We start from the raw sequence: 25973 nt of genomic DNA, 5'->3' as shown, positions 1-25973 counted from the left end.
CTGATTAAATGGGCGTTATTGCTTATGGAATTCGACATCAAATACGTGTCGCAAAAAGCGCTAAGGGTCAAGCCCTGGTTGATTTCCTGGCAACACACCCTGTACCGGCAGAATCTCCCATGTCAAGTGATCTTCTCGATGAGGAACTGTTTTTCACTGAGCCAATTTACAATGGGAATATGTACTTTGACGGGGCCTTTCAATGTGAATGACGTGGTGCTGGAATGATGTTCTTGACTTTGCAAGATGGTGTCATTCCTTTGTCCTTCTCCTTCGCAAAGGCCGACACGCACAATGAAGCTGATTATCAGGCCCTTATAATAGGGCTTGAAGTCGCTCTAGATCATGAGTTGGAACAATTAGCCATTTTTGGTGATTCCAAGCTAGTAATACGGCAGCTCAAAGGGATACATGATGTGAGAAAAGATATCCTCAAGCGTTATCATGACACTGCCAAGACCTTGATGGCAAACCTCAAGGACTTTTCCTTAGGGCACCTCCCTAGAAGGTTGATTTCCAAGGCTGACACCCTTGCCAAGCTCGGTGCCACTATTCAAATTTCCTCGAAAGAACCCATGTGGGTATATAACCTCCGTTCCACAAGACTTTCTTGATCACAAAAAGGGCCTCCCACTTTGGCTCAAACTTCCCCTTGCGTTGCCCATGCATAACAATTGGTTGTTTTACTGCTAGAACTAAATCACCACGAGTGAATGAGCGGACTTTGACTGATTTGTCAAAAGCCCTCTTCATCATCCCCCAATGGAGTTCAAGGTTCTGCTGGGCCTCGAATCTCTTCTCTTCAAGCGCATCTAGCTCTTGATAGCAAATCTTAACCTTCTCAACGTTGGTCATATTCTGATATACGGTGATGCGCAACGAAAGGAGTTGAATATCGAGGGGTAATACCGCTTCACTCCCATAAACCAATGAATAGGGAGTAGATTCAGTAGCACTCTGGGTGCGATAAGCCCACAAGGCCTCGAGATTCTTTGTGCTTGACACTAACTTCCTTAGAACACTGCAAAGAGTCTTGTTGAAATCTTTGACCAAACCATTTTCCCAATGGTGGTACATAATGGAAGTACTCCACTTGAAACAAAATTGGTTAACCCAGAGATCGATATGCTGGCTTCTGAACTGAGGACCATTATCTGACATGAAATGGTCGGGCACACTGAAGTGGTAAATGATGTGATGTCGTACAAAGTTGGCCATTGCTGTCCCAGGGACTCGCCTGAGGGGAATTGCCTCAGCCCATTTGGAGAAGTAGTCCATGGCGGTTAAGATCAAGGTGTGACCCAATGCTGAGGGAGGGTCAATGGGTCATACGATGTCCATGCCCTAATGTGAGAAAGGCCATGACATTACCATAGGATGCAAAGCTTCTGGTAGCTAGTGAATGAGATTTGAGTGCATTTGACACACTTGACATCTCTTGGCATATGTCAACGAGTCTGCGACCATTGATGGCCAGTAGTACCCCAACCTACGTATCCTCTCATAGTGCTTGGGTCCGGATTGGTGAAGTCCGCAAATCCCGACTTGCATTTCTTCTATAATGTGTTCTGCCCCCTTTGAGCTAATACATCTGAGAAGGATTCCAATAAAGGAACGTCGAAAGAAAGCGTCGCTTTCAAGAAGAGTGTATTTAGTGGACATTCTTCGTATGTTGTTGGCCTCAATAGAATCATTTGATAACCGACTGTGTTTAATAAAGTTGATTATGGGTTCCCTCCAATCGTCAACCTACTCAATCTCGCTACATATCGAATCAAAGGTCTCTTCCTCCTGTTTCTCATACCGATTAGTTGCTTTTTTGGCTTCGAGAGAATCTTTAGCAGCAAGGAATGCCCCGAATGGATAAGGAGGATTCTAGGAAGAGAATCCTTTCATCGTCCCCATCTAATTCTTTGACCAGTTGGATGTGTCTCCATTCTGCTACCCATATGGGCATGGGTTCCTTTGAGGAGTCTTGGATGGTGGCTCTGGGCTTGGCCAGAGCATCAGCTTGGGAATTCAACCTTCTGGGGATGTGCTATAAAGAAAGGTCATCAAGGTTTGCCATCAAAGTCTTAGCGGTGTCATGATAGGGCTTGAGGCTATCCTTTCTCACATCGTATATTCTTTAAGTCGTCGTACCACCAGCTCAGAATCACCAAAAATGGCTAGCCTTTCCATGTTCATGCTTAAGGAGATCTCGAGCCCAATTATGAGCGATTGATATTCGGCCTTATTGTGTGAGTCTGTCTCTGTGACGGAGAAGGATGAGGGGATAACACCACCTTGAGGAGTCAAAAACACGATGCCGGCACCACCTCATTCAAACTGAAAGGCCCATCAAAATACATCTTCCAATCATAAGTTGCTTGACACAAAATACCTCTTCATCAGGGAGATCACTTTACATGGGGGATTCTACTGGTAGGGGATGTGCTACTAGGAAACCAGCCAAGGCTTGGCCTTTGACGGCTTTCTGTGGTACGTACTTGATGTTGAATTCCATCAGTAACAATGAACCATTTCGCTAGACACCCTGACAGACAAGGGCACGTCACAAGGACCTTGATGGGATCAGCTCTTAAAATGAGCTAGACTTCCTGACCAAGCAAGTAGTGGCGAAGCTTTTGGACCACAAAGATCAAAGCCAGGCACATCTTCTCGATTGTTGGTGGGTAGTTCTTCTCAGCTCCTTGCATGCTGCGGCTAAGGTAGTACAAAATGGTATCTTCCCCCCCACCACCTCATTGTTTTGTACTAAGAATGCACCAAGTGACTCGTCGAGGGCAATCACATACAAAATGAGAGGCCTTCTCAACACTGGCGTCGAGAATACCGAAGGGAATAAGAAATATTCTTTGATATCCTCCAAGGCTGCTTGACATCCCCCATCCCATATGAAAGGAGAATCTTTCTTCAATAGGTGTGTAAAAGGCTTACAACGACTTGAGAGATTGGAGATGAATCTTCAAAAATATGCAAGCTAGCCTTGTAGAGACCAGAGCTCTCGAAGTGTTATGGGCAATGGCATTTCTCTGATTGCCTTGATCTTGACAGGTTCGATCTTCAATCCTCGATATCTGACAATGAACCCTAAGAATTTTCCCTAACATATACCAAAGGCGCACTTCAAGGGGTTCATCTTGAGATGATGCTAACGAAGCTGCTCGAACATTCGTTCAAGGTCACGCATGTGAACCTCCTTGTTCTTAAATTTTACCACCAAGTCATCGATGTAACATTTCACCTCTTTGCACAGCATATCTTTAAAAATGGTGTTCATTGCCTGCTGATACATGGCACCAACATTCTTCAATCCGAATGGCATCATCGTGAAACATAAGACCCCTTTAGAACTCAGAAAGGCAGTGGTCTCCTCATCCTCTGGCGCCATCCTTATTTGATTATACCCTGAGTATCCATCCATGAAAGAGAAGATTTGGCAATGGGTTGTAGAGTCGATGAGCATTTCTGTGAATGGCAATGGGAAGTCATCTTTTGGACAGGAAGCGTTCAAGTCACGAAAGTCAATGCAGACCCTGATTTGCCCATTCTTCTTTTTAACCGGAACGAAGTTTGCCAGCCATTTCGGGTATTTGACTTCCTGAATAAAGATTGATTCCCTAAGTTTACTCACTTCAGCATCGATCTGCATTTCGAGGTCGGGTCGAAAGCTTTTAGACTTCTGTTTATGGGCTTGAAAGATGAGTCGGTGCCAATTTGGGAATCAAGACAAGGCATCACGTGGTAATGCCAGACGAAGACATCTCGATTTACACACAGGAAAGCAGTATAACTTTCTTTCTCTTTTGACGACATGTTGGCCGAAATGAAAGTCGGCCTTCGATCAACTTCATCTCCCAAGTTTATCTCCTCGAGATCATCAACCATAGCCTGCCCACCTTCCTCCCATTCCTCGAGGGCTTCCTGGATTTCTACCTCATCCTCAGTTGGTGATCCCAAGGGTTGTTCGTTAACCTCGAATGTGGTTACCCATGCTTTAGACATCTCCTCCTCGAATGAGGATTTGATGATATGAAACTTGATAACTGCATCAGCTTCTTGTTTGACAGAGGAAGAGAGTGAGCATACAAGGTGAATTGTGAGGCACCTGGGTCTGGGTCAATTGGGAAGAGCAGGGCTCAGAAAGTGTGAGGGGAGGGCTCTATGCTTCGGCGATCATAGAGATAGTCACCACATCATACTTCTCTTTGTCGTCGCCATGATGGTTAGATGCCTTGGTCTAGCCTCCGGGTCGGGTTCACTTGGTGACGCGGTTCTAGGTTCGAGATGGACCTGGGACTTGAGACCTTTATCTCATGAACCGTGTGAAGGAGACACAGGCAGGATTATCAACGGGTGAGAGGAATTAGAGTCACAAGGCAGAAATCACCTCGCGTGGGTCAGTGACGTGCTCGGGCTAACTTGCATGGGCGCCCTCTCAGATCACGTTGGAATGCCCCTCTAGCCTGTGGTCGATTCAGAATCGCCTCCCTTTACCTATTTTCTTCTTACCAACAAAACACATACACACATTAGAGTACAGATAAGTGGGTATGAGGACCCCACATTGTCATAGGGTGAATGCACACATGCATGTGTGCTCTAGAAAAAATGGAAAAATAAGATAAAAGAGTCCATGTCAATTCGACAGCCTCACGGCATCTCCTTGACGAGGGCTTTTAGTACAGGTCCTATAGTAAAGAAAGAACGAAAAGAGGTGAGATAAAGAAAATAACAGAGAAAAGAAATGAACGAAGAGTTTGAAGGCTAGTATGTCTTTGAACTAGTCCTCAAGAGAAAAGTGGAACGGAGGTTGGTTTGGATCTCACCCAACCCATTAGAGACAAAGAATGGAAATTTTTTGCAGAGAGAAGAAGAAGAAAAAGAATGGGAGAGGTGATGAAGGTTAGCTTGGCTCTCGCTAAACCTTCTAAAGGGGCAGGGGAAGGGAAGAAAGAGAATGAAGATATTTGACCCGACAGCTAGACGGGTGCAGTGGCAAGATTAGCGCGACGACTGGTCTGGCGCAACAGCTAGACGGGCATGGTAACTCGACCAGCACAACAGCTAAACTACTCGACAACAAGACTGGCACGTTGACTAACTTGACACAGTGGCTAGTCTTCCACGACAGCTAGACGGGCATGGTAACTAGACCGACACAATGGCTAAACTACTCAACGACAAGACTGGCGTGGTGACTGTCTTGGCGCAGTGACTAGTCTGGCGCGACAGCTAGATGGGCACGGTAACTAGATCGGTACAACGGTTAAATTGCTCGACATCAAGACTGGCACGGTAGCACAAGGCTCAGTTAGCCCTCTAGTGAAACAAGAAAAAGGAGAAAGAAGAGAAAGGAGATTGTGCTCAGCAGTGTGTGCTGTTATGCAGGGCAGAAAGTGGGAAGGAAGAAAGGTCACGCTTTGCAGCATTCACTGTCACGCATGATAGAGAGAAGAAAGAAGAGAGGTGAGAGAGATGGGAGAACATCACGCTCAGCAATGTGCACTGTCGTCCGCAACAAACAGAGAGAGAGAAAAGAACGTCATGCTCGGCAATATGCTATGCCGCGTGCAACAGGGAGAGAGAGAAGAGAATGTCATGCTCGGCAATGTGCACTACCGCACGCAATAGACAGAGAGGGAAGAGAACATAACGCTCAGCCATGTGCACTGCCTCGCGCAACAGACAAAGAGAGAAAAGCACATCATGCAGCACAACAAACAGATGAGAGAACATCACACTCGACAGTAAGCACTGTCGCGTGCAACAGACATAGGAGAGAATGTTACGCTTGACAGTATGCACTGCCGCGTGTAACAGACTCAGAGAGAAAAGAACATCATGCTCGAAATTTGCACTACCATGCACAACAAACAAGGAGAGAAGAGAAAGTCATGCTCGGCAATTGGACTGCTGTGTGCAACAAACAGAGAGAGAAGAGACTGTCACACTAGATACTATGCATTGCCGTGCACAACAGACTGAGAGAAACATGAGACGTGAAAGAAGTAGAGAGAAAAGAAAGAGAGGATAAAGAAAAGGAAAGAGAGAACAAAGAAATGGAAAGGAAAGAGAAAAAGAAAGGGAAGAGAGAAGAAAGAAAAGGAAAGAAGAGAGAGAGAGAAAGGAAAGAAGAGAGAGAAACAAAGGAAAGAAGAAGAAGAGAGAGAAAAGAAAGAGAAAGAAGAGAGAGAAAGAAGATAGGAAAATAAGAGAGGAGAGAGAAAGTTACCTTACACCTAAGAGTACCGCATAAAGTCTTCTCTCTCCTCTCACTCTCTCTCCAAGACGTGACCCAAACTCAAATGAAGAAATGTAATTTTTATTGCTGAAAGAGAGGTCCATTACATGAGGTGCGTGCTTGTTTATATAGAAGTAGGGCCCAACATGGGTGTACAATCAAAACTTGACCTAATTGCTAAAAATTAACAATTAAGTGAATTAAAGAAATTTTAAGAAAATGGGGCAAAATGATAATTTTGTCCTTGCTGTGCCCAAGAACTCTTGCGACCTTCTCGGGTCAGTTCAGGGTCTTTTCGGCCTCTGTTCGACCAAAAGATGATTATTTTCTTGATCGGCACTGGAAGACATCATTTTGATACCATTATCAAGCCACAGATCGAGTCTTTCGACCACGATCATGAAGTGTGAAAACAACCAGAAATGTGTGATCATTGTTTCAAGACTACATGCATTTCTCCGTGTTCTTTGATAATTTCTTTACTTAATATCGATGAGCAAGTCATTGTGAGTGTTTGGCGTGGAACGTGGCTTGATTTGGTACCCAAATGACCATTTTTCATGTTTGATCTTTTGGCCAGAGTTTGGTTTTCGGTGGCCAAAAAGTGCAGTAACTTCTTACTCATCACGCGTCGAATCAGACCGTCCATCACATGCGAGATTCGGCTCTGATGAAGCCTCGAACCTTGTGCTCCAATGGATCTGATTTTGGGTTGATCCGATGTGCGCTTGTTGTGATGTGGCCACTCGATCGAGGTTAGCTTGTGTTGGAAAACATGTAACCTTGCCTTGAATCCTGATCTTCTCTCTTATTTTTCTCTTGGTTCAGGCCACATCAAGGGTTGTGCCACATATCAAAATGCTCGGGTCGACGAGATAAACACACCCATAAAATTTGAGCTTGATCCAGCTTGGGATGAGAGAGATATGGCCTTTCAAATTTGAGCCCGAAACCCATGAACACATTCACTGAAGGTGCACGGTAATAGCGTGTGACCTACCCATTTCGGGTAATTTGGGCATAACTTGGTCCAAAAATGTCTAATCAAGCTAAAACTTGGTCCCTGAGAGTTTTTGGATGTTCTGGGTCTAATGGAGGTGGTATTATGGTCATTTGATGCTCTGGTGAAAGGTTTATAGCTATAAAGTCTATTTCAGGACGATAGAGGCTGATTTTCCCAAAACTATTTTGCATCTGCACTGCCTTAAACTCGTCGGATTGTGACAAAACTAGGCAGGTATTCTTAAGAGAACTTTATCAGTATTTTTTAACCTTCTTGGGCCATTCTGAGACTGTTGGAAATTCGCTTATGGATCAAGGCTTATTATCCTACTACGACTTCTATAGTCCACAGGCATTTTGGTACCTGCGGACCTAGGTTGCATATTGCTTTTCTCTTTATTCATAATGGGGATACAAATGTTAAAAAATACCCTTAAACAGACGATCCTTTGACGACATCCTACTTTGATGCGTCGACACAAAAGGGGCAAAGCAAGTACTGGAAGAAGTGCATGTCAGGATCTCTGGCCTTCATTAGTCTGGTCCTAAGCTCTATGAACGGATACGCAGGTTGGGGTATTATTGGCTATCAATGGTCACAGATTCCTTAACCCACGCCAAGAGGTGCCAAGTGCGTCAGATACATTCAAACCTCATTCACTAGCCACCAGAACCTCTACATCCTAGGGTGATGTCATGGCCCCTCTCACAATGGGGTATGGACATTGTCAGACCCATCGACCCTCCCTTAGCATTGGACCATACCTTCATCTTAGATGCTATGGGTTACTTCTCCAAATGCACTGAAACAATCCCTCTCAAACATGTCCCTAGAGAGTTAGTGGCCAATTTCATGCGGCATCACATCATTTACCGATTCGGTATACCTGATCAGATCATATCTGATAATGGTCCCCAGTTCAAGAGCTAGCACATCGATCGCTTGGTTAATCAATTTGGTTTCTAGTGGAAGTACTCTACTATGTACCACCCAAGGTCAAATGGTTTGGCCGAAGCCTTCAACACGACCCTTTGCAGTTCGTTAAGGAAATCAATGTCGAAAATAAGGAAAAATTGTCACGAGAAACTCCCTGAGGTTTTATGAGCTTATCGTACCACGACTCAAAGTGCCATCGATTCTACTCCCTATTCTTTAGTTTATGGGAGTGACGCGGTACTACCCCTTGAGATCCAACTTCCATCACTTCGCATCGCAGTACATCATGATATGACAGAAGATGAACGTGTCAAGTTGTGTTACCAAGAATTAGATGCACTTGACGAGAAGAGATTGGAAGCTCAGCAGAACCTTGAACTCAACTAGGGGAGGACAAAGAGGGCTTTTGACAAGTCAGTCAACGTCTATTCATTCACTAGTGGCGACTTGGTTCTGACAGTAAAAAGGATGATTTTCATGCATGGGCAACGAAAAGGAAAGTTTGAGCTAAAGTGGGAGGGCCCATTCGTAATAAAAAAGGTGTCCTCAAATGGACCTTATATATTAGCTCAACCTGATGGAAAGGATGCAATGCCCCTCATCAATGGACGTTACTTGAAATTGTATTACCTATGATCCCTATGGTCCCGAAGGCAAGACTCTAAACATGCCTTCAAGTCTTGGTATATGACTCTAAAAAGACACACCACTTTTATGGTCTCGGAGGCAAGACCTTAAACATGCCTTCAGGTCATGGTGTATGACCCTTAAAACACACCACTATAAAAAAGGAAAATGAGACAATCAGTGGAAATAAGCAAAATTTTTCATTAAGAGAAGCTGCAAGTTACAGATACAACTTTTCATTACAAGCACGAAATCTCAAAATTCAACTCTATGAAACGTGGGGGATTGTTAGTATGGTCCATGCAAAAAGAGAAGAGGTTGACTATCAATGTTGCTCTTGCGTCTGAGGACAAGAGAAGCGGTTGATTATCAGCGTTGCTCTTGCATTTGAGGAAAAGAGCGCAGTTGATCACCAATGTTGCTCCAGCATCAGAGAAGCAGAGAAGGGTTTTAGATCGAGTATATTAGACATACAATGAAAACTTCTCTGGCAAGGAACTTATGATGGAGAACATGCCCTGTTCGCAATAAGTACTCTTCCACAGAACAACATGGAGTACACAATTATGCTTGAGGATTTAGCTTCCAATAGACTTTGCAATCTAGACGGGATTCCCCTTAACTGAGTCCCTAACCCTCGGAGAATGCTTCATCAACAAAATGCTCTCAGAAAGTCCAACTAGTGCATATGAAAATTTTCCCTCTTGAGTGACGGTTCAAGCCGGCGAGCACGCTAAGTTGTTGTGCATGTTCACTGCCGAGTACGAAAGCCGCCGCATGCATTTATCGCCATACACGCTCACCGCCGAGTGCGATAACTGTTGGGTGTGCGGTGAGCATTCGTTGTCGTGCATGATCACTTCCATGCATGCCAATTGTCGTGCACAACCACTACCGAACACGCTTGTTGTCGGGCATGATTAGCCATCGTGCACAAAATCGTAAGAAGTGTGTCTCTTCACACGTGTGCACCTACCACGTGTTCCTAAGTGACGCTTCGGCTGCTTGACTCCTCGGTTGCCTTGTGACCCTTTGGTTCCCCTGCAACCTTTTGACTCCCTATGACTCTTCAGTTCAGTTGGCCTGTAAACCCTTGGCTACCTGTGACCTTTCCATTGTTGGCAACCCTTCGACTGCACAGCGGCACACAACCATTCGGCTTCCCTTGCTGGAACTCCCTACACTACTACTGGAAAGTGCCCTGCGATGCATGTAACCCTTCACCTCACTATGATCGCCCGACTTCCTTCGTTGAAAATTCTTGAGTTTATCCAGAAACCTCCCAACTTGCTAAAAATCCCAGTGCGCCACGAAAGACCGATGCCTTTTTCTCTGCGAGACTCGTAGGGAACACTATGCCAAAGCCTTTCCACTCTTCCCGGCACAAGCTCCCTAACCGAACTTCTTTTGTAATTTCAAGAAAAGTTTGCTGCAGCCCATCGGTAGCCTCTAACTTCCCCACCTCTTCACCAGCAAGTCGTTTGACGCTCACCAGGAACCCTTGATTCCTCTTGCTGAAGTTCTTACTATTTGTCAAGAAGCCCTCTCCCACTGTTAAAAAGCACTCAGCCATCTTACCTTTTGGTAAAATGGTAAGTGGTGCTTTCACCCCTTTTTGTAACCGAGGGCATCCCAAAATTGTCCCCTACAAAAAAAATTCCACTCAAGTTCAGAAGGCCAAACGGCAACAGGCCAGGCTGGGTCGGGTCTAAGTCCGAGCCCACATCTCAGCATTCCACTGTCGAGTGTGTTCCCTCACCACATGTTGCTGCAGAGCGTGTTCCCTCATCACATGTTGCCGCCAAGCGCGTTCTCTCTCCACACGTTGTTGCCGAGCATGCTATCTCCACTTGTCCTGTCGAGCGTGTTCTCTTGACAAAAAGCCACAGAACGCGAATACAGTCGTGCGCGCTCTACCACCATGCACACCCAAATGCTCACTCCCATGCACCCATCATGGTCGTGTGCACTTTGATGGCAAATGCACCTGACTGCTACATGTTGCTGTCGTGTGCACTTTCCACTGTCATGCGCACTTTGCGGACAAGTGCACTTGACCACCACGTGTTACTGCCGTGAGCAGTTTCCACTGCCAAGTGCACCCTTCTGCCTCTATGCCCACACCCTTTACATGCTCCTTCACGCATGCCTTCCCTAGCCGGCCCATTCATGTGTGCATCGGCAAGGCTCAACCCTCATCACCTTTCCATCCCCATTGGAATCATGTTCATGCCTTGACCTTTTATCCCCAGGGAGTCATACTCACTTCTTAATCCCCAGTGAGTCTGCTTCCACTTACCATCCCTCACTGAGCCACCTTCACCGTCTGAACCCACTACCATAAATGGTCTCATCCATTTCATCCTTAGTGAGTCAGATCACCATACACAGGCCCATTCCCCATGGAACCTCTTACACTTCATATCTCCAAGTGAGTCCACCCCTTATTGGCAACCCACGTACATGGTGACTCATAACGGTCCAATTGTATGCCCCTAAACTATAGTGCATGCCCTGACCGTATAACGTTAAACTGCTTCAAACAACGGTCCAGTTGTATGAACCTAAACCATAATGCACGTCCTGGCCACATGACATTAAACTGCTTCGCACAACGGTCAAGCTGTATGACCCTAAACTATAATGTGTGTCCTGACCGCATGACGTTAAACGGCTTCGCCCAACGGTCCAGCTATATGACCCTAAACTATAGTGCACCTCTTGACCGCATGACGATAAACTGCTTTGCGTAACAGCCCAGTTGTATGACCCTAAACTATAGTGCACGTCCTGGTTACATGGTGTTAAACTGCTTTGCACAATGGTCTAGATGTGTGACCCTAAACTATAGTGCATGTCCTAACCACATGACATTAAACTACTCTGCAAAACGGTCCAATTGTATGACCCTAAACTGTAGTGCACATCCTGGCTGCGTGATGTTAAACTGCTTCGCACAACAGTCTAGTTGCATGACCTTAACATATAGTGCATGTCTTTACCGCATGACGTTAAATTGCTTAGCCCAGGTCCCGGTGGCATGACCCTAAACATGCCTCCACACACGTGTGCCCTTTCGTTGCACATGCCTTTTGCATGACGTTCCATGCAGGCCTCCCTTAGTCGGCCCTTCCATGTGTGCACACCATCTCCATTTCCTCCCTAGCTAGTCCATCTCCATAACCCTTCAAGAACTCATAACATTCCCCAGTGAGTCGGTCCCATGCTCATGAAACCACAGTGAGCCATTCCGCCATCCATACTTATCGTCAGCTAGTGGGTCACCATTATTCACCTTCCATCCAAACACAATCCATTATTCACATACATTCTCATACCATCACCCCAAAGTGAGTCAAACCACCACCACACTCACTTCATGGCTTCCACTGATGGTCATACATTTCGGCCACGGTCCAGCTATATGACCTTAAACTATAGTGCACGTCCTAGCCGCATAACATTAAACTACTTTGTCCAAGTCCCGGAGGCATGACCTTAAACACGCACCCACAAAAATAAAAAAAAAGGGCATGGTGTGAACCTAAAAGGGGAATTCCATGAGTAAAAATCACGGATGGGCATGATCACAAAACCATGAGTAAAAGTGTTCCGTGGAATGAAAACGGCACGATGAAAAACCGAAAGGGCACTGTGAGTACAAATGGAAAGAGGCCAGACATGGTCGTCAGGTCATGGGCAAATAAGCCTAATAAAAAGGAAGGTGGCGAAAACCATATTTAAAGTGCCACTTCCCTCGGTCCAAGTGAAAACCTGAAAGCTCGCGATGACCAATAAGCAAGTTGATGCAGCATTTGCCACCATAAGCCACTTCAGCCAACATTTCAAGAAAAAATCTCAGTAGTAGAATACCCAGTTGTCAAGACCCAAAAACAAGATTATTCACAAGCAAGCAACTATCAAGGTAGGCCAAGCAAACCTCGTGAGGCTACAAACAATGCTGCTCATACGTCCAATAGGGTGTAAACTTTAAAATCACCCTGCCATGCGTCCAATAGGGTGTAGACTTTAAAATCGTGCCACCATACGTCCAATAGGGTGTAGACTTTAAAATCGTCCCACCATACATCCAAGGGGTGTAGACATTAAAATTATTCCTTCAAATCCCACACAGGCAAGAAACTGTCAAATCAGGTCAATACCTCCGCATAGCAACAAGGGTAGTGCCCTTTCAAGGCCACCTCGCCAAAATCCCTCCCTGATCGGACCAGACATTTAGGGAAGCCAACAAAAATCACCTGACTGGGCTCGACAGGATGGGGCCAGTAGAGCTACCTTGCTTGTCAAAGCAATTCTGGTGTAGCAGCAGAAAATGCCACCAATATGTCAACAACTTTAAACACATCCCCCAAAAGTCTCCACGTTTGAGTCCACAACAAGATCTCCAGCCGTCTAAGAACCTCGGTCACGCCTCCGGGAAGAAGCTTTGCAAGAGTGTCCCTTTGGCGTTCGTGTGATCTAGTGGCCGAGAAGATAACTAAAGTTGAAGGAACAATTTTGTTTTTGAACGTTGTACTTCTCGAATCTCTCGAAACACAACATTTGGCAGGGAAATCTGTTTGAAGTCATTTTCCATCACTTGTATTCCCAATGCGAAGAAGGAGGGAGTAGTGCGCGACTTAGGTCCGCAGGTATTAAAAGCCTCGTGGACTACGGAAGTCGTAGGAAAATAAGCCCTATGGGTCTAAGAATCGCTCAAGAAGATTCAATATCATACCTAAGGGTATCCTAAGAACACCTGCCAAATTTCGTAGCAATCTGACGAGTTTAGGCAGTGCAGATGACGACATAGTTTTAGGAAATTCTGCCTTTATTGTGCTAAAAAGGGACTTTGAACTACAACACTATTATCAGAGCATCAAATGGTCTTCAGACCATCACCATTGGATTCATAACTTTTGAAAACCTTTAGGTACCAATTTTCAGCACATTTGGACACTTTTGGAGCACGTTATTACCAAATTACCTAAAATAGGTACGTCATACGCTATTGCAGTGCGCCCTCGGTGAACCAGTTTCCATTAATAGAAACTGTCATTCTCAATTTTGGGGGCAAACATCACATGGCCGTATCTTCTGCATCCCGAGTCGGATCAAGCCCAAATTTTGGGAACATGTTCATCTCATCAACCTGGTCGATTTGATATGCAGCACGCATAATGACATGGCCCGAAAATCAAAGAGAGAAATTTGCTAGAAAGTTCCAAACGTAGCAGGAAATTTTCAGCGACGTGTCTCCTCAATCAAATGCCCTCATCACGACGCTCGCACGATCGATCGATGCAAGGTCAAACCCATTAGGACCCCAAGGTTGAGAGCTACCTTCAGGTAGAATGTCGCGCGTTATCAACAGTCAAATTCCTCAGAAATCAAGGATGAACATAGCAAATTCCAGCCACTAAGAGTCAAATTCCGACAAAATTTTCTCAATTTAAAAAATGGTCGTCCAAGCTCAAAATCGAGTCGTTCTTTTTACAAAATGATCATGGCAACATGATCATCATGCTACAACGAAGACATCAGTGAAGAATACTGAGAAATGGGCCGAATCCTAAATCTAAGGTTGCACATTTTCCCATGTTTTGTCATGACATGATCACGGGATAAAAGTTCGATCCATGCCTCGAAATGGATATCAAAATGACCATCTTCTTGAGTTGATCATGAAAAGTATAATATTTTGACCAGATGAAGACTGGAAGAACCCCAAACAAATCCTGAAATATCGTGAAAATTGCATGGCCATGACGAGGTCTTGCTTGGAATTTCACATATTGTTGGTGCCTGGCCAAAATCATCATTTTGCCCCTATTTTCTTAATTTTCTTTAATTCACTTAATTGTTAATTTTCAATAATTAGGTTAAATTTAGATTGTACACCAATGTTTAGGTCCCACTTCTATATAAGTACGTACCATCATCATGTGAAGGGCCTTCAATCATCAATTAAAAATTCTCTTTTTGCTTAAGTTTTTTTTGCCACAGTTTAGAGAGAGAGAGCAGAGAGACGATCTTGGTGGGTACCCTTAAGCTCTACAGGTAACTCTCTCTCCCCTCTCTCCTTTCTCTTTCTTCTTTCTCTCTCTTCTTTCTCTCTTTTTTCTCTCTTTCTCTTTTTCCTCTCTCTTTTCTCTCCGTCTTCTTTCTCTCTCTTTTTCACCTTCTTCTTTCTTTCTCTTCTTTCTCTCTCTTCTCTCTATCCGACATGACAATGCATATTGTCGAGCGCGACCTTCTTCTCTCCTCTCTTTCTCCTTACTTTCTCTCTCCTCTCTCTTTCTCTCTCTTCTTTCTATCTCTTCTTCCTCTCTCTTCTCTCTCCCGCTTCTTTCTCTCTCTTCTTTCTCTCCTCTTTCTCTCTCTTCTCTCTGTCTAACGCGACAGTGTACACTATCGAGTGTGGCCTTCTTCTCTTTTCTTTCCTTTCTCTCTCTTCCTTCTTTCTTTTCTCTCTCTTCTTCTTTCCTTTTCTCTCTCTTCTTTCTCTCTCCTCTCTCTCATCTCTTTATCTCACACAGCAGTGCATACTGTCGAGCGTGAGCTTGTTCTCTTTTCTTTCCTTACTCTCTCTTCCTTCTTTCCTTTTTCCCTTTTCCCTTTTCTTCTTTCCTTTTCTCTCTCTTCATCTTTCCTTTTCTCTCTCTCTTTCTTTCCTTTTCTCTCTCTTCTTCTTTCCTTTTCTCTCTTTTCTTCTTTTTTCTCTCATTCCTCTTCTTTTCTTTCTCTCTCTTCTTCTATCCTTTTTATCTCTCTTCTTTCTTTCTTCTGTCGTACACGACAGTGAACACTGTCGGGTGCGACCTTCTCTCTCTTCTTCCTTTCTTCTATCGAGCATGGTAGTGAACACTGCCAAGCGTGACTCTCTCTCTCTTCTTCCTTTCTTTTCTCGTGCATAGTAGTGACCACCACCAAGCATGACTCTCTCTCTCTTTCCTCTTCTCTTTGTCTCATACGGCAGTGAACACCGACGAGCGTGACCCTCTCTCTCTCTTATTTCTTCTCTCTATCTCGCGCGACAGTGAACATTGCCAACCGTGACCCTCTCTCTCTTTTCTCTTTTCTCTTTTCTCTTCTCTCAGTCCCGCATGGCAGTAAGCACCACCGAGCGTGACCTTTCTTCTCTTCCCTTTTCTGTCCTGCACAACAGTGAACACGGCCGGGTGTGACACTTCGTTCTTTCTCTCTTATCTTTGTTTTGCAGTGCATATTTTCGATCGCGACCCCTTTCTCTTGTCTCCTCTCTCTCTTCTTTGCTTGCTTGACTAGAGGGTAGGCTGAGCTTTGTGCTGCCATGCCAGTCTTCTCGTCGAGAAGTTTAACCGTCATGCTGGTTAGGTTACCGAGCCCGTCTAGCTGCCGCACCAGACCAGTACCTGCACCAGGCCAGGCGTCGTGCTGGTCTTGTTTTTGAGTAGTTTAGTCGTCGTGCTGGTCAAGTTACCGAGCCCATCTAGCTACCGCGTTAGACCAGCCGTTATATTGGACTAGTCGCCGCGTTGATTTTTTTGTTGAGTGTTTGAATGTATTTTTCAACACCTTGGTCACTGGTAGGAAACAGTTCAATAAAGCCTACAAAACAATGAAAATCCCCAACAGTCTCAGAATAGCCTCAGAACTGGTCAGGATCTTCATCAGCACTTAGTTTTCTCCTTCTGTCACAGCTGATGAGGCATAGTGCCAGTTGGTTTTTTCCTATCACAACTGACGAGGTTAACCTCGATTGGTTTTCTCCTTCCTCTGTCATCGGTTAAACCTAACGTCGATTGGTTTTCTCTCTCCTCTCCTTCTGTTTGTCATTCAACGAAGCCTAACGCCGACTGACCTTCTCTCCCCTCTTCTCAATCTTATGTCTATTAGTCGATGACACTTAGCACCGATTGGTTTTCTCTCTCCTTCTGCTATCAGTCGATGAAGCCTAGCGTCAACTGGTCTTTTCCTCTATCCTTTTCTGTCATTCAATGAGACTTAGCACCGATTGGTGTTCTCCCTCCTTCTGCCTGTCAATCGGTGAAGTCTAACGTCAACTGGTCTTCTCTCTCTTCTTCTGACAATCGGTGAGACCTAGTGCTGATTGGTTCTCTCTCTTCCTCTGTCAATCGGCAAGACCTAGAGCCGATTGGTTCTCTCTCTTCCTTTGTCAGTCGGTGAGACCTAGTGTCGATTGGTTCTCTCTCTTCCTCTGTCAGTCGGTGAGACATAGCGCTGACTGGTTTTCTCTCTCTTCTCCTGTCAATCGATGAAGCCTAATATCGACTAGTTTTCTCTCTCTTCCTTCTAAACACAGTCGGCAATGCTTAACCCCAGTGCGCCTTCCTTCCCTCTCTCTCCTTTATTCTCCCATCTTTCGTACTCTTCTCTTCCTTCCTTCTCCCTCCTTCTTTCTTTCCCTTCTTCTCTACTTATTCTCTCCTCATAGCATTAATTCTTCTACTCTTTCATTCGATTAAGAGGGATTGAGATTAGACTCTCATGGTAGTTTTATCGTCTAACCGTAATGTTGTTGTGTCAGGGTTACTTGGTCCGCATTATCGCCACGACAGATTGACCATCGCACCTAACTAGTAGGTATTGATAACGACGTTTAGTAATCCTATGACTAGATCTTAGTTACCGAGCCCGCTTTACTACCAAATCAGGCCAATTATCCATCAGCCTAGTCATCGCTCTGATCCTATCACATAGTCAAATTCTTCTCTTCCCCTTCTTTCTTCTCTTTTTCTTTTTGAATGCGCATGCGTGTGTACATTCATCAATGAGGAAAAGAGTGAGGTCTGACCCACCTATTTTATAACCTTTGCCATATATGTGTGTGATTGCAGAAAAGCAAAAAACAAGAAGAATACAAGCCAAGGGAGGCAATTTCGAACTAGTTTTATTACTGAGGACCTTTCTTCATGATCTAAGAGGGCGCCCACACGAGTCAACCTGAATAAGTCCCGAACCCACCTTTAAATTCCTCTCTCACCGGTTGGTAACACCTACCCCCGTCTTCAAATGGGGTTCCCGAGAGAACAATCTCAAAAACATCCCGGGTTTTCCCTCGAAACCCGAGATATGTGCCGCTTGATCCCTAAAGAATTCGGAGGGCGAAATCGAGGCACCTAACCAGCTTGGCCACTCCACTAGGGACTTACTACCCCTTAGTCAGATCATTCTTGTTCGGCTAGTTTCTTCTTTTATTATTTGCTTTCATTGTCTTTACACACTTTATTATGGCTTGCGGGTTTTGTAACCCTTTTATCCGGATCAGGGATTTTCTTATCCCCGTATTCGAGAGTGTCCTTAGGGAACAAGCTCCTTCAACTTTGTTCCCAACCATCCTCTTGAGCAAAGACCCCATGTCTAGCTCCCAAGTCTTAACCTGGACAGGCGTGAGGTGGGACCTAAAAATCCCTCACTCCCCATCTCCTCGCTCTGGTGGAAACTCTACCAAGGCGCCCTGCATCGGCAGCACTTCTGTTGCCCCACACAGCATGAATCGAGCCACCGGCAAGTCACTTGTCGGTCGTGTTTCTGAGGTACACTGGAAGGCTGCCCAGTTCCTTTATGCAAAAGGCAAAAAAGCTGTCATTGCTTTTGTGGGTCGCCATAGGGCTACCCCCCACGTTTCCACACCATTGCTCCTTATCCTTAGAGGCTCATCACGTCGAGGTGGAAACCCCACGGTCTCCAACCCTCACACACACCACAAGGCACATGGGTTACCCACTCAAGCCACACCTCAGGGCAACCCTCTTGTTACCTCGATACCATGTCCAAGATCGAACCTTTTAAGGCCAGATCCTACGCACGCTACTCATATGCATCGCATTGCTCGGGATAACGCCATTGCCATGCCAACTCGAGTACACAGGAGACGACCTTCACGTCTTCCTACTCTGCACACACAAGCGCACCTTGTAAGGGGCATGCATCTGCCTATTCCCTTGCAGACACTTTCTCGAGCCCGGGTTGACCCCCAGGTCTCCCTTAACCCTTCTTCAAGGGGTGCACACGTGTCACCATCACAGATGCCCTCTCGCCCACAACTCAGGTCTCCTCATGAGTCAACCCTGCTCTGACCCGCTCCTTCTTATAGAGTAAGCCCCTACTGGAAGGTTTTCCCTAAGAGTACCATCCTAAACCAGCCTTATCACTTTGGTTGTGTCTCTCGAGCCCACAAGAGACCTCGGGGCATCGACCTGATGGAAGATCGAGTCCTTCATCCTCCCCAGCCCAAGATGATTCCAATTCCTAGCCCTCATCTATTGTCGCACCTGATAGAGACAGCTCTCTCCTGTGCAAGAAGAGCTGACCAGCCACGACCTAGATTATAGTTTTAGCACGAGGTCCATCAGAACCTCAAGACTAAACGCGATTGGGGTCTGTAAATTTTGGCTAGGGAGGTAACCAAGGGAGTCAAAACAAACAAATTTGAGGACCCTCTTCTCTCGAATCCCTTCTACCCCCTTCAGACGATGCAACTTGAAGAAGAGCTCCATGAGCCCTGTGTTGTGGTTACTGTGTTAGAAAAAGACCCAGCTGCTTAGCAGCCACGGTCCCAAAATTGTCGAGAACCGATCAGCATACAACAGTTGAGTTCAGTTTGGGCATGCTAGCCCCCCTGCTGGCTGACCTACCACATACAACCCGTTAGGTTCGCAAGCTCTCTATTTTCACTAATGTTGACCTCCATAGTGAAACAGTCAGTGTAATGGTCGTAAGCGAGCACGGCGATATGAAAGAAGAGCGCATGAATAAGTTCGAGGAAATGGTGCGCGCGATGATGGAAAAGATCGATCGTATTGACGCTGCACCACAGTCGGCTAACCATGATGTCAATTCTCATCACTCAGATGGTGCACCTCTAAGGCAGCTCCCTCCTTCTACCTCACAAGACAATTCTGTCCCCCATCCCGTCCCTCAGATAGTCATTGACGCTATGGTCACCCATAGCCTAAAGAACAGACAAATCCTGGGGATACAAGGCGCAATGCCTTATCAAAGGCCATACCCTTCATGTATTGATCAGGCCCTGTTTCTCTCTGATTATAAGAAAGGGAAGTTTCCTTTATTCAACGGAACCACGTCCTCGAAGCAGCATATTGCCCACTTCCTGGCAGCATGTCAAGAAACAGCGGCTGATAGGAGAATTCTTCTCCGTCAGTTCGTTGAGACCCTCGATGGACCAACATTTCAATGGTATGCCCGACTCCCTCCAAGCTCTCAGTCCATACGTGGGAGGAGATGGAGAAGCTGTTCTATCAACGCTTTTATGAGGTCGAGAGAGAGGTTCAAACCATCGAACTTCTCACCCTGACTCAAGACCCCAATGAGCCCGTGGATCAATTCATATCAAGACAAAGAAACTTGTCTTCCCTTCATCCTAACCCTCTACATGAGAAGGAAGCAGTCCAAACTTGCGTGCTAAATATGTGACTCGAAAGCTCTCTACATGTCGAGGCCTCTAATGCAACGTCCCTGTCAGAGTTGATCTCTAAATCAGTCAGCATAGAAAGTCTATCACGTCACCATGGTGCGACACGACAACCATCTACAAGTTCAGCAAACAACCGGGGCAATGGTAACTCTCGGAATAACACAAGGGGCAGCCAATAGAATGGAGTAATCAACGCGTCCGTCATGGCCAATGACTCAAAGAAGGCTCCCTCCTAGACTTTGGACCTCTCTAAAGGGGTAAGCACAACAAAGGTAACACCTCAGGCTAGCAAGCAACAACAATCGTATAATCGGGTACCCCCACCAGCCAACCTTGATCGAGGTGATTATTTCTCCAAGCACAGGAACAATGTCTACCCCTTCGAGAAGGAATGGGTCATTGCGTTGTTCCGGTTATTATTGGAACAGAATATGATCCATCCAAAAACCAAATTCCTTAAGCAACTTGGCCTTCACACTCAAGCTAATTATTGTGCCTAGCATCGGAGGACCAATCATCCTACAGATGACTACTACACGCTGAAGGATATTATCGAGGCCCTGATTCTGAAGGGTCAAATAAAGCTTGAAGACTTAAAGAGAGCCTTTGGGGCAGCCGAGGCCTCTCATGTCGTAACCATACAAGAGGAAGACAAAATGCCCGATATCCTTTACGCCTTCTTCATTATAATGCTTCTAGAAGGCATAATCACACTGAAGTAAGCAAGGTAGCCTCGTTGCCTTGCTAAGGGGACTGAAGATCATTGGTGCTCATACCATCAGATAAGAGGCCATTATCTATCTGAGTAAACAAGCTTCCTTGATATATTAGCAAAGAAAATGCGGGAGTGTCAGGAGTTCTACAATCTCCCTGTAAGTGATCTCCAAGTCATTCCCCAATCGAGGCAAGAAGGTATCACAGAGTAGGACCTTCCTATCAATGACTGGGACTTTGTGGAACCCTCAATTCCCCAGCCATGGAAAGTCTACCATAGCCGAAGCAGACCCAAGTCCTTAAGGCGAGAAGCAATTCGCCAAGCTAGGGTTGTTCGCCAGCCCAACGAGATGAATCAAACATCACCTCAAAAAACCAGAAAACGACATTCATCAAGGGCTACTCGCCGAAGAAACAAGAAAGCTCAACCCATAGCTGAGCAGGAATTTCTCAGGCCCCTTCCTCTACTGCCAACTTTACTGGCCTTCATCCCTAACGCGAACCTTCTTCCTTCTTTATCCTATCAAGAAGACGGCCCCGTGCCATCTCCCACTCAGCATACATCTAATGAGGATAATGACGTTAAAAGTACTCCCCAATGGTCTAAACAAGGGAAAGACCTAAAAGACCCCCTGCACCCATCCAACCCTGTTGATGACGTAAAAAGCTGCCCAAATCCGTCTGATGAGGGAACGACCTTAAAATTCCCCCACCTTCTAACCCTTCCCCTCTTTCTTCTCCTGCTTTTCATTCTCCCTCTTCTGTCTCTTCTGCAGGTACAACCTTGATATGCCCGGACTTTGGGCTTTGGAACGAGAACTTGCAGGAGCTAATATAAGCAGGATGTAGAGGAAACGATTGAGAAAGACCCTCGCACAAGCAGTAGGATTCCTAACAGTTGCTGATGCCCTAGCAGTTAAAACCAAGGTAGAGCCACCTTCTTCAAAGAAGCACAAGAAGTCGAAGCTGAAGAAACCCTGATAGCCACCTGAACCTGACATTGAGCAGAAGCTAAGAGAATCGAGGGGGAAAATTTTTTATTCTCAAGAGGCTTGCCATATGGTGCAAGTCTATGAAGCGCAAGTCACTGCAGAGCAAGCACTACACACATCGGCGCAAGGGCTGTGTGATTCATACGAGGACACTTCACGCCCAACCCCAAAACAAGCCCATGCAGCATGATTGGCTTCTCATGTTTGAGGTCGGCCCTTTTGTCCCCCGATTCAAGAAAGGCACAGAAATCATGACATGCTCTAGAACCCTATTGAAAGCAGAGATGTCAGGGTCATGGGTGGTCTCCGCACTTGAGGTTGATGAAAAGACTTCTGAAAATAATGATGAAGAGTTCCAAGAGGCCCCAGAAGAATGGGAAGAAGGTGGTCAGGCTACAGCTGACGAACTCAAAGAAATAAATCTTGGAGACGAAGCAGATCCTAGACCCACTTTCATTTCAGCGAATATGTCTCCAGATGAGAAAGAGCATTTCACCACCTTCTTGCGAGCAAATCGTGACGTCTTTACCTGTCATTATCATGAGATGTCCAACTTAAACCTTCAAGCAGTTGTTCACCATCTCGGCATCGATCTGACTATCAAACCTGTCAAACAGAAATCGAGAAGGTTTAGGCTTGACCTTGAGATGCAGATAGACGCCGAGGTGACCAAAATCAAACAAGTAGACTTTATTCGTGAAGTCAAGTACCCGAAGTGGCTAGAAAATCTTGTTCCAGTCAAGAAGAAGAATGGTCAAATCAGGGTGTGTATTGACTTTCGCAATTGGAATACAGCCTGTCCCAAGGATGACGTCCCCGTTGCCATTCACCGAGATGCTCATCGACTCTACTACTCACTGTCAAATCTTTTCCTTCATGGATGGATACTTCGGCTATAATCAAATAAGGATAGCGCTTGAAGATGAAGAGGCCACTGCATTCTTAACTCCAAAAGGGGTCTTCTGTTACACAATGATACCTTTTGGATTAGAAAATGCTGGCACCACATACCAGAGAGCAATGACGATCATTTTCAAAGACATGATACCCAAAGAAGTGGAATTCCATGTAGACGACTTGGTGGTAAAATCTGAAGAAAAGGATGCTCGCATGAGAGACTTTGAACAAGTGTTCAAGCGGTTGCGCCTTCATTAACTAAAAATGAACCCGCTGAAATGCGCTTTTGGCGTGCGCTCTGAAAATATCTTAGGGTTCATCGTCAGACATCGAGGGCTTGAAGTCGAGCCATTCAAGATCAAAGCAATCCAATAAATGTTGTCACAACGACGCTTTGAGAATTGTGTTCCCTCCAAGGGCAACTGGCATACATATGCAGGTTCATCTCCAACCTATCAGGTCATTCTAAACCCTTTACACACCTACTAAAGAAAGATACCTCATTCATCTAGGATGAAGCAAGCCAGGCAGCCCATGATGACATCAAGCATTATTTACTCAATCCTCCACTATTGGGAAGACCCCTCATTCTATATGTAACTACTTTAGATGAGTCCCTCGAAGCATTGTTGGCACAAAACAATGAAAAAGGAAAAGAAACGGCATTATATTACCTAAATCGTAGGATATAATGGGCTGAGAAGAATTATCCCCCTATTGAAAAGATGTGTCTGGCCTTGATCTTCGTAGTACAAAAACTCCTCCATTACTTGCTCAGTCATGAAGTGAAACTTATATCGAAAGCTGATCCTATAAATTTTCTCATGACACGCCCATGCTTGTCGAGACGCCTGGCTAGGTGGGCACTATTGCTGATGGAATTTGACATCACATATGTCCCACAAAGGGCCAGACCTTGGCTGACTTTCTCACAACACACCTTGTATTGGCAGAATCTCCTCTATCAAGCGGCCTCCCTGATGAAGAAGTATTTTGTGCTGATCTTGCTCTTGTGTGGGAATTATACTTCGACAGACCCCTCCAATCAAATCGAGGAGGTGCCGGAGTAGTATTCCTGAGTCCAAGAGGAGGAATATTTCCATTTTCTTTCTCTCTTGCTCAACCCAGTTCTCATAATGAGGCAGAATATCAGGCCCTTATCATTGGACTAGAAATAATCTTCGACCTCGACTTGGAATAGCTCAAGATCTATGGCGACTCTGAGTTGGTTATCCGACAGCTCAAAGGAATTTATTATGTGAGAAAAGACACTCTCAAGCCTTATCATGACACTGCAAAATCGTATATGGCTCAATTTGAGGACGTATCCCTGAGTCACATCCCCAGAGGCTAAACTCCCAGGCTGACGCACTTGCGAAACTCCGTGATACAATTCAATTATCCTCATCAGGGCCCACGCTTGTCTGGGTGGCAGAATGGAGATGCATCGAACTAAGAGATGAAGTCGATGCAGATGACGAGAGAAATATGTTCCCCGAGTGCCCTCCTTATCCATTTGGAGCGCTTATGTCAGCCAAAGAAGTAATCAAGACTGAACAAGAAATAGTACAGAGTCAAGCAGCTAAGGGTCGAAACCATGAACCAGAATTCTTTGACCCAATGTATGCAGAAATTGAGCTGGTAGAATATTGGAGAGAGCCTCACTAGTTTCCTAAAACATGGCAGGCTCTTGAAAGATCGTGCCGAACGCAACAGCATACGTCGTCTACCAAGTATACACTCCTTGAAGGAGATGCTCTCTTCAAACGATCGTTTGACGACATTCTTCTTAGATGTGTCGATATCCAAGAAGCAAATAAGGTGTTAGAAGAAGTCCACTCAGGCATTTGTGTACTACACCAGTCTGGTCCTAAGCTCTATGAAAGAATGTGCAGGTTGGGATACTATTGGTCATCCGTGATCTCCGATTCCTTAAGCTACACTAAAAAATGCCAAGTATGCCGAATACACTCTAGCCTGGTTCACCAGCCTCTAGAGCTCTTACACCTTACGATTGCATCATGGCCCTTTTCACAATGGAGTATGGACATCATAGGGCCTATTGACCCTCCTTCCGCAATGGGTCATGTTTTTATCCTAGCTTATTTCTCTAAGTGGGCTGAAGCAGTCCCCCTTAAGCAGGTTCTTGGGACAGCGGTGGCCTACTTCATTCGACATCATATCATATATCACTTCGCAGTGCCCAACCGGATTATATCTGACAACGGTCCTCAATTTAGGAGTCATCACATCGATCTCTTAGTTAACCAGTTTGGTTTCAAATGGAGGTACTCGACTATGTACCACCCTCGGGGGAATGGATTAGCTGAGGCTTTCAATAAGACTATGTGCAACATTTTAAGAAAGTCAATATAAAAATCAAGGAAGAATTGGCACGAGAAGCTTCTCCAAGCACTATGGGCTTATCGAACTCCTACGCGAAATGCTACTGATTCCACTCCTTATTCTTTGGTTTATAGAGATGAAGCAGTTTTACCTATCGAAATACAAATACCTTTGCTGCGAGTCACTATTCAGCAAGGAATAACCGAAGATGAGAGAGTCAAGCTCCAGTATCAAGGATTGGACACACTCGATGGAAAGAGGTTATAGGCTCAGCAGAGCCTTGAACTAAACCAAGGGAGAATGAAGAGGGCTTTCGATAAGTCTGTCAAAGTCCGCTCATTCACCCACATTGATCTAGTCTTAGCTATCAAAAGGCCTATTGTTATGCATTACCGACGTAAAGGAAAGTTTGAGCCTAAGTGGGAAAGTCCCTTTATAATAAAAAAGGTCTCGCCCAACGGAGCCTATATACTGGCACATCCTAAGGGAGAGGAAGCAATGCCCTCTATCAATGGACGATACTTAAAGAAGTACTATCCATGATCCATGATGCGTATTCAAAAGAAAGAGGCTCAACGCGAAAATAAGCAAGATAGCCCAAACAAAATTCTAACTCTTTTTATTGCAGTAAAAACGAGTTACAAGTTACAAGAAACCCATTATTAGGGAGGTTACAAATCTCTTGCATCTGAGGATATGAGGACAGTTACAAACCAAAACTTGTACTTTCACCTGTACATCTGAGGATAAGAGGACAATTATAGGCCTTCC

The 25973-nt window shown here is 45.2% G+C and overlaps 1 protein-coding gene across 1 annotated transcript; it reads right to left on the bottom strand.

Annotated features, from left to right (window-relative positions):
• Positions 1-549: 549 nt before the first annotated feature.
• Positions 550-1278, bottom strand: LOC148783553 (uncharacterized). The gene has a single exon (XM_088851957.1). The coding sequence runs from the start codon at positions 1276-1278 to the stop codon at positions 550-552; it is 729 nt and encodes a 242-aa protein (XP_088708083.1).
• Between the last annotated feature and the right edge of the window lie 24695 nt (positions 1279-25973).

This window comes from Amborella trichopoda, chromosome 1, assembly GCF_054954075.1.
Source record: "Amborella trichopoda isolate Santa Cruz 75 chromosome 1, AtrichopodaSantaCruz75HAP2 v2.0, whole genome shotgun sequence".
Classification (NCBI taxonomy): Eukaryota; Viridiplantae; Streptophyta; class Magnoliopsida; order Amborellales; family Amborellaceae; genus Amborella; species Amborella trichopoda.
Note: the sequence above shows the minus strand (reverse complement) of the source record. Positions and strands in the feature narration are given on the sequence as shown.

Bases quoted from the DNA above. Each gene is read 5' to 3' on its own strand.
- LOC148783553 (XM_088851957.1), bottom strand. From the start codon at position 1,278: ATGGACTACTTCTCCAAATGGGCTGAGGCAATTCCCCTCAGGCGAGTC.